At 39.8% G+C, this 12,523-nt stretch overlaps 1 protein-coding gene across 2 annotated transcripts in view; it reads right to left on the reverse strand.

The window, feature by feature from the left end:
- The window catches only part of LOC139749394 (transcription termination factor, mitochondrial-like), an 86,252-nt gene extending 80,385 nt beyond the window's left edge, over positions 1 to 5,867 (reverse strand). Inside the window, exon 1 of one of the 2 annotated variants that reach the window (XM_071663201.1) lies at positions 5,792 to 5,867. Coding sequence is in view for 1 of the 2 variants with exons in the window: in XM_071663200.1 (XP_071519301.1) it covers positions 131 to 227 (97 nt within the window). In the remaining variant the exon portion in view is untranslated. Of the gene's footprint in view, positions 1 to 130; positions 311 to 5,791 lie in introns of those variants that run through there. The other variant, XM_071663200.1, reaches the window with a different exon arrangement.
- Between the last annotated feature and the right edge of the window lie 6,656 nt (positions 5,868 to 12,523).

Raw genomic sequence — 12,523 nt, forward strand, 5'->3', positions numbered from 1 at the left:
CCATATACCGCTAATAATCACCCACTGAGTTTTCAAAAGACACAATCCACCTCAAGATTTCTCATCCCGAAGCATCAAAAGCAAGTTATTTGTTGACCATTGACTGGACACATGATGGCAGTCTACTCACAGTGGGGCTTGGCCACACTCACTGGGGCACCGCCGCCACCCCAGGGTAACCTCAGTGGGCCACAGGGACAGTGACGGGACAGAGTTCTTAATAGCATTATCCACCAGGCAGCATGAGGGGAAGATAAATAAAAGGAAGAGGACGATAAATAGATCCTCTCCCTCTGAAGGCCAAGCGGCCACTGACGCAATATGGCATCCGTAGGCCTATGGGGGTCGCGTCTCGCTCGGCCCACATCCCTAAATTTCCTTCTAAATCTCAATGATGAATACTTAAAAAGTCTCTCATGCTTGTTATATTGATGAAGCACATGATATTGGAGTGATACCATAATTACTGTATTCATTTAGGCTGTCATGAACATTTGCGTGGCTCCAGGGTTACAGGTCTCGCTCGGCCCAAACCCCTGAATTCCCTTCTAAATCTCAATGATGAATACTTTGAAAAAAAAATCTCTCATGCTTGCTAATATAAAACAATTAGGATACCTGTATAAAAAGTATATGAATACACGAAAAATGGATGGAATGGTGCAGATAAATGATCCAGGGAACGAAGGTCAATCAGCCACAATTTTGGGTCATGTGCAGTAAAGTATTGGAGTATTGCCAATTGGAATAAGTGATCACTATGTAATATACTGTACAAAGAAAGTAGTTAAGGAATGTACAAAATAAGCCTAACAGCTTTAAATTTAGGTCACTGGAAACATACAACTTGCTGGAATTCAATGAAAAATTAGCAAGTGAGGATTGCAAATAGGTTTATAATGATGAAACAGTTGATGATGTATGGAATATCTTTAGGGATATTGTAATTAAATTACTTGGACAAGGTAGTTCCCATGAAGGAAGTAAAAACCAGACACAGGAAAGAGCCCTGGTTAACTACAGAAATTCTTGAGAGAGGTTAAACAGAAGGGGATGAACTTTTGGCTGAATACAAGAAAGATAAAGGCAAGAAAGAGAAATTTGACAAATTATGTAAGGTAAGAAATAAGATACAACAAGACATCAAGAAAATTGGATCAGATTATATTTCTGATGAAATACAAGAAAGTAATAATGATAGCAAAAAACTGTGGCAATAACTGAAAAACTTAGGTTACTTAAGTATATCAAAGGAAAATTCAAAAACATCCTTCAAGATTGCAGATGAACTCTGCTTTGATGGAAAAAAGATAGCAACATACTTTAATAAATCCTTTACACCTGTAGCATCAAATTCATTAGTAAATTACCATATGCTCCTAGGATTTTTAGCACTGATTCTTATCATTTCAAAAGCTAGTATAGATCAAAAAAGGATTACAAAAAACAATTTTAGGTTTACAGAAGTAAGAATAGAATATATTCTTCATGTAATAAAGGGTCTAGGAGCTAATATAAGTATAGGGCTAGATGGTTTACCAGCAAGGTTCATAAAGGAAGGGGCACCAGTACTAAAAGGATAAATAACACATTGTAAATCTATCTAGAAGTACAAGTGAAGTACCAGCTGGGCTAAAGGAAGCTAGAGTCAAACCATTGTACAAAAAGAATAATAGGCAAGAAGTAGGACATTACAGACCAGTCAGTATACTAAATGTAATATCAAAAGTACTGGAAAGGGTTCTTTATGATCAATTAGCAAATTACCTAATGTTAAATAATATTATATACAATCTTCAGTCTGGATTCAGGGGAGAGTACTCCACAGGTACATGTTTGGTCTACCATTTACACTTACTTAAAACTGATATATCAAAAGGAAATTATACAGGAATTGTACTTCTGGACCTACAGTTGATCACATTTTGTGAGAAAAATTAAGAGCAATGAGGATAAAGTCTGTAGAATGGTTTTACTCATATCTGACTGGAAGGAATAAAGTAGTTAGAATTGATGAATATCATTCCGAGCCTTGTAGTATATCTTGTGGAATTCCACAGGGAAGTCTTCTAGGACCACTATTACTTTTATGCTATGTAAATGACATGAAAATTTATGTCTCATGCAAACTACTTCTTTATGCTGATGACAGTATTCTAATTGTATCGCACAAGGATACTAATGTTATCACAAATAGATTAGGAAAAGAACTTGAATCATGTAATAATTGGATGATTAACAACAAACTGTCTCTTCACCTATAAAAACCAAAGTTGTGCTAATAGGATCTAAAAGAAAACTAGAGAAGGTAAACAGATTTGCAATAACATGTAATGGTCAGGTAATGAAAGGAGTAGTCAGTGAAGTACCTAGGAGTTTATTTGGGCCAATGTGCTTCAGTTCAACCTCATTTTGATTGGTATTCTAGAGTAAGCACTAAACCCAAAAAGCAGCTACAAATTTGTCAAAACAAAAAAATTAAATTTATTCTAGGAGTAGACCCCAGAGCTCACACTGGCCAAGCAGAGAGCGAGAAGTAAAAACGTTAAGTGTAGAGAATGGGGTTAAACAAATAAAACCGAATCATGTCTAACATATACAACAACAGAGGGGCCCACATATCTCACAAAAAATTTTCATAGGTAGTTAATAACCAACCAATCAGGACTAAACATAGTGAATCTAACTTTTGGGTAACAAGAGCCAAGGGAACTGCAGCTAATACCTTCTATCAAATAGCTATTAAAGAATAGAATTCATTACCAAATTATATACAATGTATAAATTAAAAAAACCCACTCAGATCAGCAACTAGGAAACATTTATTGACGAAGAAAGATTCTCTAACTAAATGATTAAGTTATTACTAGACATGTAATTAATATTATGCATGGTGCTTTCAAACTTTTTTCTAACTGTTTTAAAGAGAGGGATATACAATGTGCAAGTGTCTTGTAAATGGGGTGCAGTGCCTTCTTTGGTGACTTCTCCATCTTGCTACAATACAAGGAACCCTCACACTTCCTTTGAATAAAGTGACGCTTTTGCAAGCCCAATATTCCTGGACCTTTGCCTGAATGGCCTCAGAACAGGAAAGGTTGAACCATGAATGAAGAGGTTGTCTCGGAGGGAGGGGGTAAAAATGCTTCCATTCTCGCAATAACCTTTGCTATGCGTTAAGCGGAGACAGAAACATCACCACACAAGAAACAGCAGAGTACCCATGTATAAGCTTGAAGGCAAATGAACCAATTGGGAGCGAGATTGTGTAGCTACAGCGTGAGGGATTAGAGGTGAAAAAGAGAATGGTCACAGCTGTCAGGTATATGGGTGAGGAAAGTGATAATTTGCTGTAGATGATTTAGAATGGAGAACGTGAGGGCTTCAATCCCTCCAACATCCGTATGGGAGGCATTCAACCATTCCCTATGGTGAACGCTGAAATCCCCGAGGCAAAGGATCTCGGCTTGAGGGTGAGAGGATGTTATGGTCTCATGGCGAGAGTTTAGACAGTTAATGAAAGATATAGAATTTGTAGAATTAGGAGAGCAGTTGGCCAAACAAAGGAAAACAGTGGTCGCTGGGAGAGAGACCTTGAACCAGATATAATCAAAGTTTGGTGGCTCAAGGTCCTCGAGGCGTGCAACAGGTGTGTTGATGTTGGAATGAGCACAGACACCACCTTTGAATTGGAATGGTGAGTGGAGATTATGGATAGATATGAAAAAGGGGCTGGTGAGAGTATTAGGAGACAATTTGGGTCTGAAAGAGAGAGAAGAGAGAGAGAGAGAGAGAGAGAGAGAGAGAGAGAGAGAGAGAGAGAGAGAGAGAGAGAGAGAGAGAGAGAGAGAGAGTTAAGACATCAGGAGAGGTAATACACAGATGGCGTTCAACAAAAGGGAGGTTGCTGGAGAGACCACAGATGTTATGGTGAACAGGAAAAGAGGCAGGTCTATTACAGAGGGAACCTGTGAGCCCTCCTTCGCATTGGCAGTAGAGTCAGGCGGGAACCTGGGGATTCTTAGCACCCCATGATGCCAGGGGAAAAAGAGGCCATAAATTTGTTAGACTCCGTCATTATTCTATCTAATAACGATTATGCAGATAAGAAATGGCAAGAGAACCTATGCGAAGAAACTGAGCGAGAGTTGAGTATGAGCATGACGCTCGCAAGAAGACGGCAGGATTAGCCCGGTAGTACCATTCTAATGAGACAGAGTATGATCAGCAATCCAGACAGGGAGAGTGTAAAAGATGTTTCCAATACACCACCACCACCTGGGCCAGTCCTCTCACTGGTGGCCTTAAATTTGCAGGGAGCCGTGGAAGGGGGCCATTACTCTATTACCTGACACCTCTCATTGGCAGTGGAATTACTATGTATGTGATGTGTGTTACTTTATTCTCACAAATGATCATGGTAAATAGAATCGAAGGAACATCGCGATTCGTCGCACAATTACAAAATGGTAATTCGTCACACAATTACAAAATGGTAATTTTCGTCACACGATTACGAATAATAGCCAAGCTATTATTACCTTAACAGATTACATCTGTTGTAATCATTTCAAGCGGCAACATATGCAACAAATCATCACAGATGACTCACGAGATATCGAAATGTAACAATATATGAGTCAACAGACTGGAATGTATCAATACTAAACATGCAATTGTCAGAGGCCATTCATCAAATACGCCTTAACGAATCTCCTGTACAAACTACAAATTGCCAATTATCTAATTATCATCCCGTTATATATTCTAATCCTTAACAGCATTATGATAAAAGAGATGTATTCCTAGAATCAATACAATGATTTAGAAAAGAATGACAGTATGAAACACACACACACACACACACAGCTTATCTCAGATAAGATGAAATCATTTTTAAGTTGTCTGACTTTGTTTACACGATTCAACATTTCCCAAATGAGATAAAACATAAATAACACATCCTGACTCATGGGTCACGCTGCTTATTGTATTTGAACACCCTATTCTGAGTAATTTGTATAATTCATTTTTTCATTTAGGTTTGGTTAAGGACCACCCAGAACTAACAATTTCCCATTTATATCTATCTATCTATCGATCTATCTATCTATCTATCTATATATAATGACCACAGGACCAAAATCTATCGAAGACTTCTGGTGTTACCCACTCCAAGGCTGCGCCACTTCACGCAGCAGGGAAATGTGAACTCCAAAGGTGACTGCACACTTGAGGTATGACCTATTGTGCAGGTGAAGTCCGGTAACACACATACACACACACACATATACCACATCATACCTTCCAACAACGAGGACTCGAACCCAGGAACTTTGCGTGGTATACGGGAACGGTAACCGCTCAGCTTTGATCGCCCCTAATAGGGAAAATGACTATTCGATTACAAGTAATCGAATACTCTGCGTCTTACATCCATGAGCAACGGGGTCTAGACCGGTCAAATCTCATCAAGCCCACATTACCAGTAGCTAGCATTTTACAGAACTTTACTGTGCAAACGTGGAGGTATACGAACACGAATATAGTGCATATGAACGCACACTTTCATCGAACTCATAATACCCTCCAACAGCCAGGACTCGAACCCAGGACCTTGGCGTGGTAGGCAGGAAAACGCAAGCCGCTCGGAGCTGTGGTCTCGGTGCATTGCACATGACAGCTAGAGAATGAATGTGAGCGGATGTGGCCTTTCTTCAATTCCAGGCGCTACCTCATTAACGCTAATTCCAATGAATTTGATTATTAAAGAGATACACACGTTCAATACCTTCATCAGTGCATTAGTGAACCAGTAACTCAATGGACGACCCTGGAACTCTGCACGCACCTCATTGTAAACAATGGGCCACAGCTCTACGTACGACCCAGATGACCACGGAACTCAATGGCAATATCCCTGAGGGTCATAGTGGCGATTGCCTGGCTGATATCCATCTCCACTATCACCTTGTACCACCCAGTGCTTGTTCAGGTACGAGAATTGCCACCTACCTGCTACTGTTAATGTCATAAACAGTCCACGTACAGCTAGGCTTAGTTTTCCTACAGCTATGTGTATGTTAGCGACTATATACTTTAATGGAACCAACTTGGAAATATTCGTCAGTAAATGGTCACCATTAATGATAATTGTCAACACAGTGTTACTGAAGTTCAATAAGTATGTAACTTTACTTAATGATCATCATTATATATGATTTAGGTCAACACAATACTGCTGTGCTTCATCAAATATGTAACTTTGCATCAGGTAATATTCAACGAATCACCACTAAATGTATAATGTATAAACCTCAAAATTTTTCTGTATATATTTATATGAATAGCACTACTGCTGAAGCAGGAGTTGTGGGAGTGTGTGAGAGAGTATAAGGCAGTGGACTCTACATGGATGTGGGTGAATATGAAAGTCGATGGCGAGAGATGGGTTAGTATTAATGCTTATGCACTTGATCATGAGTGTTTTGAGTGCAGATGAGTGTGTGTGTCAGCAGTTTGGGTGCACAAGACTGGGTATTAGTGATGGGTGATTTGGATACGAAGGTGAATAATGGGGTAATTGAGGGTATAATCCGAAGGAATGGGGCATTCAGTAAAATGAAGGGAAATAATGGTAAACAGATTATAGGGTTTTGTGCTACAAAGGGACTTTCGATTGGGAATACCTGGTTTAAAAAGAGGGTCATACACAAGTACATGTGTGAGAGTAGAGAGAGATGGTCAATGGGCATTACTAGATTACATATTAATTGATAGGCGTGTAAAAGAGAGGTTTCTGAAGGTGAAAGTGCTTTGTCTTTGTTTTCTTGAACATTAGCCGAAAAAAAAATTGCAGGGTTACAAAATGGTGCTTCTTAGTGCTTATATGATGGTAAGAAGGCCTGACTTAACTAAAGAGCTTATTCTTTTTTTTTAACTGCCTATTTAAGTGTAACGAGCGTGTATTCAGTTGCACCTGGATGGCAACTGATCTGCAGTATGACCGACCAATCAATTCACGTCCAACCTAACTGGCAAACAGCTTGCTGACAAGCGCAACCACCTTCCCCCAGTCTACTCTTTTATCTAGCAACTTTCATTCTATATCTAACTATTTCTTTTCAGCAGTTGAGCCGGAGTGAGAGGTGGGTGAGGAGATGCCTTCTGCTTTACTATCCTGTTTCGACCACTACATTTTTTTGTCTTGTTATCTTTCCAGATAACATCATCATAGAGCAATTGTGTCCCCCCTGTTATCTGTCTTTGCCACGTACTGAATGTTTAAAAGTCAACTCATCCAAAGCTGCATTGAATCTAAATCGCATTTTCTGAGAAAGCATTTCAAGAAAATCCCAAAATATCATTTTTCTTCTAAAGAAAAATTACTTATAATTTTGCTATACTGCCCAAAACAGTCGTTGTTGACATACGAGAGCTGATATGCATTGCCATATGCAGGTTACGTAATTATCCTAGCGCTTTTTCTTGTGTCATCATACCAAAAAGATATCAAGAGACCATCATAAAAACAGTCTAAGATTTTACTCCGTTGTGAAAAAAAAAATGGTCATGGGTCAGCCATACGACAGCAGACGATAACTGAGAGACGAAAATGACTTATTTAACTCTGGGTTTTGGCAGCAGCGGCGGCGGCCATAGGAAGACCATAGAAAACGGTTACTCCAGGGAAGAGGAGGGGGGACATGCTTAAACCTTCGTCTCCCTTCCTTTATGTAGGACCTGCGGCTCTAGTCTGACGTCTCTCTCACTAACATACGAGATATATATAAGCAAGAATTTTCAATGGAGTCAAAAGGTATTTGTCAGCCGTAGATTAACCGAGGTTGTGTGGCAAGAAGCATAATTATGCGACTAATACTCACTTCTCTTTATGCGATTATCCTAGGGCAATGCTAATTCATCTAATAATAAATGATAATAAAAATAATATCGGTTTTCTGAAGGTGGAGATAGCTTGGGGCGGCCTTGTATAAGTTCTGTGGTGAGTGTAAGGTTGTGAGAGACCTTATCTAACCCTTCACATACGCTACCCTTATCACCCCTAATTAGACCCTAAGGTCTATGGTAGTGGCGTCTGTAATGAGATTATATGACCAACATGCGAAAGTACACACACACACACACACACACACACGCACACACACACACACACACACACACACACACACACACACACAAACCCATTAACACAATACTAATATATTTTGACTCACACAAGGCTCAAATAAAGACGAACTTTCATTTCTGCTGAAGATGTGGGGAGATTCGCTATACAAACCATATGAAATAGTGTTCTAAGATGTCGCTAGGGAAAGACAAAGTGTTAATAATGGAAAAAAATATATATCTAATGTTGTCATTAGCAACAATTTGTAATACACTATACACTGTCAAACAGGAAGTAGAAAAAGGCAACCAAATGTTAGGTTTCATAGCCAGGAACATGGATGACAAGACACACCAGAAACAATTCTCACACTTTATCATTCTCTAATAAAACCACACTTTGAATACGCAGTCCAGTTTTGGTCCCTAAACTATAAATATATATATATATATATATATATATATATATATATATATATATATATATATATATATATATATATATATATAAAAAAAAAAGACGAGGATAATTCAGAGCAAGTACAAAGACGAGCGACATATGAAATATGGTATATGAAAAGAGAGGCTGAGGCAATTGGATTTCTTCTCCCTTTAAAAAAAAAAAAAGGTAAGACTTCGCGTCGACTTAATCCAAGTGTTCAAAAATTATGAAACAAGTTCGATAAAGTAAATCACGAACATTTCTTTTTTGAAATGCATGAAAAATGCGGTTACCAGGACAAATGGAGTAAGAGTCAAATGCTTCTTTTCCTATAGCTGTGCTGAGCACTGGAATAAAGTTACCGTCATAGTGAAAGCTAAGACTATAACTATCCTCAAAAGTTGTTTAGACGAATATTCCATAAATTCAGGTATTTTCTGAGAAAAAAAAAAACGCCGGAGATGAACTGTATAAACGACAACGTTAACGGGGACACTAGAAGGTTAATGTGCAACAAGGGGGAGTTGGTGATAAAACAACAGTTGAGCGGAATTACATTTTCTTATGATAATATCCTATTTTTTCTCCCCTTTTTTCTTTATTTTTCTTTACTAGACAACCTAGTCGTGGGCCAATCAGGCCTTCTGTTGTCTGTCTTTCTCATGTAAACTCATGTAAATACCTGTCTTATATACACACATACATCCTTCCAGTAGCTGTCATATAGACACACACGTCCATCACGATAGATGGCTTAGAAAAAAATGTTCCATTTTAACATTACGTAGTTTACTTAGTGGAAAGGAAGAAAATACCTTTTCCTCTTACCTCAGGAAAGCCAAACAGTAGTTCAAAATCACTTGTGGATTTTCCCTTAGAGTAAAATGATATACATATCATTGAATATAAGCAAAACAGGCTTATTTGGGAGGGTGAAATGACAATTTTCTGGACTGAACCGATGCAATGGCTACGATACAGCCATCTATCGCAGCTACAGTACCAGAGATGATTGACAGAGATACAGCCAGCCATCTATCGCAGCTACAATACCAGAGATACAGCTTGCCATCTATCGCAGCTACAATACCAGAGAGATGATTCACAGAGAAACAGCCAGCCATCTATCGTCGCTACAATACCAGAGATACAGCCAGCCATCTATCGCAGCTACAATACCAGAGATACAGCCAGCCATCTATCGCAGCTACAATACCAGAGATACAGCTTGCCATCTATCGCAGCTACAATACCAGAGAGATGATTCACAGAGATACAGCCAGCCATCTATCGCAGCTACAATACCAGAGATACAGCTTGCCATCTATCGCAGCTACAATACCAGAGAGATGATTCACAGAGATACAGCCAGCCATCTATCGTGGCTACGTACCAGAGAAATGACTCACGGAGATAAGATATTCATCATCTAGAATATTATTATTACATGAGGGAATTGTTGCCTTCTTATGAGGTAGTTTAGAGTTTTTAGGAAAGGGATGGGGAAAGGGGTGGGTCGGGGTTTTCTAATGTTGTTTCGCATATGGCTAGGCTAGCTAGAATGACATTAACTTATGCTATAACTAGAGCTACGCTAACTTTCCAGGGTTAGCTAGAGTTAGGGTAACGTATGCTAGGGTAGCTAGAGTTAGGGTAACATATGCTAGGCTAGCGAGAGTTAGGCTAACATATGCTATGTTAGCTAGAGTAGGGGATAGCTACAGTTAGAGTTACATATGCTAGGTTAGCTAGAGTCGGGGATAGTTACAGTTAGAGTAACATATGCTAGGTCAGCTAGAGTCGGGGCTAGCTAGAGTTAGAGTAACATATGCTAGGTTAGCTAGAGTCGGGGCTAGCTAGAGTTAGACTAACATATGCTACGTTAGCTAGAGTCAGGGCTAGCTAGACTAACATATGCTAGGTTAACTAGAGTCAGGGCTAGCTAGACTAACATATGCTAGGTTAGCTAGCGTCGGGGACAGCTAGAGTAACATATGCTAGGTTAGCAGTTCGCTAGAGTCGGGGATAGCTAGAGTTAGAATAACATATGCTACGTTAGCTAGTCAGGGCTAACTAGAGTTAGACCATCTAGGCTAGCTAGATTTAGGCTACCATTCGTAGGCTCCTAATGCAAAACTAACTTAAGCTTAGATAGCTTGAGCTTGGCACAATATCTCGCTAAAAGAAAAACAAAGGAAGTGATGGAGGACTGAATCTAAAAAAATTAACTTGGACTCAAAACTTTGGCAGATTTAAATGGGGGATAGGAGGATGGCGGGATTTTCACGCCCCCAGTAACTAGAGTTAGGCTATGAAGAGTGCTGTATATATATCGTCACTGGGGGAGGGGGATAATGTAATTTTAGGGGTTATTGAGGATGTGTGGACGAAGCAATTTGCCTTCAAGAAATATTTCGAGAGAGGGAAGATGCATCTGTGTGGCATTAATGAATCAGGAGAAAGAGCTGATAGAGATGCTCTATGGAAAGTATTACGAATATACTGAGCTGGGAGAAGAAGCGATGAGGAGTTTCTTCAAAATATGGTGCGCATGCGAAAGGGAAGAGAGGAGGGTAAGTGGTGGTCCCAGGTGAAGGTGGGGTCTGCGGCAAGGGCGTGTGTTGTCACTATGGCTGTTTAATCCGTTTCCAGATGGCATGGTGAGGGAAGGAAATGGGAAGGTTTTGAATGAGGTGCAGTTTGCAGTCTGCTGGGGGTTGGAGAGAGAGAAGCCTGGGAGGTAATTCAGCTGCTGTTTGCTGATGCCGCCGTTCTGCTGAAAGACGCTGGTGTTCAAATTCTAGGGCTGGTTTCAGAGTTTGAGAGTGTGTGTGTGAAAGAAGTTGAGGAAAACATGATAATCTAGATTTTGAGGAGTGAGAGACACAAGGTTGGATTTGTTTAGTTTTCTTTTTTTTTTTTTCTTTTTACGTTGGAGGCTCCTGTCATGGCCAAAAGTCCATATCAAGGCTGGGCCTTAACTTGAAATATAGGGAACTTATTGAAGGGAAAAAAGAGGAGACAAGGGAAAAGTATTTACGAAATTTTGGAAGAGGTGAATAACCTGCCTTTTAAAATGTGCCAAGTCATAGCTATTGGGAAAGACATGAGATGATAGGAAGTTCCAAAACTTTGGAGTGTAGGGAAAGACACAGATATCAAAACGGCCCACCCTTGAGTTGCCAACAGACATATAGTAAGCATGTGACGCAGCAGCAGCTTGCTGAGTGTTGGTGTGGTCTAACTAGTGGTTGGGGGGGCACACGAGCAGCCAGTTCTCGTGATGTGATGCGAACATGGGACAAAGTAAATTGGAATGATGAGGTATACGAGGGGGGGGGGGTAATCATGCTGTTAATCTATTTTGAATCATTGATTCTGGCATCAGATGCACCACACGGTGTGTTACGTACGTGTACATTATTACCGTTACAACGTATGACGTAACATCGTAGCGATAATGGTCGTTTAAGTCGGCTCCTAATCAGTTAACCACCCCCCCAACACTAGACAGCCAGCCCCCCCACAACTCACCCCCACCCTCAAAGACAATTATAACCCCTCCCCCCCACAATGAATTTATATACCCACACCTGTACGACGTAGGTCGTAATATACACATCATAAACATCCATGCCAAAGTAAACTAATCTCTTCCTATACACATTAAAAAAAAAATAAATAAAGTCGCCTTTAGCAGGAAGTGATTTCATAGCTCACCAAAGCCTCTCTGGGGAAACTCCCATAAAGAATAATGATAAATAACAAATAAATGATAAATAAAATACAAACTAGTGACCGCTTAAGATATGCGAGCCATTTTATCACCGTTATCTTGCAACAGGTCTTATCCCTGGGCACTGGGGAGTTCGCCCTACTGATAACAAAAGAGCCTAGCACAGGCCCTCCCTCCCTCACTCACCTGATAACTGTCGGAAATACATTTCCCAA

Source organism: Panulirus ornatus, chromosome 7, assembly GCF_036320965.1.
Source record: "Panulirus ornatus isolate Po-2019 chromosome 7, ASM3632096v1, whole genome shotgun sequence".
Classification (NCBI taxonomy): Eukaryota; Metazoa; Arthropoda; class Malacostraca; order Decapoda; family Palinuridae; genus Panulirus; species Panulirus ornatus.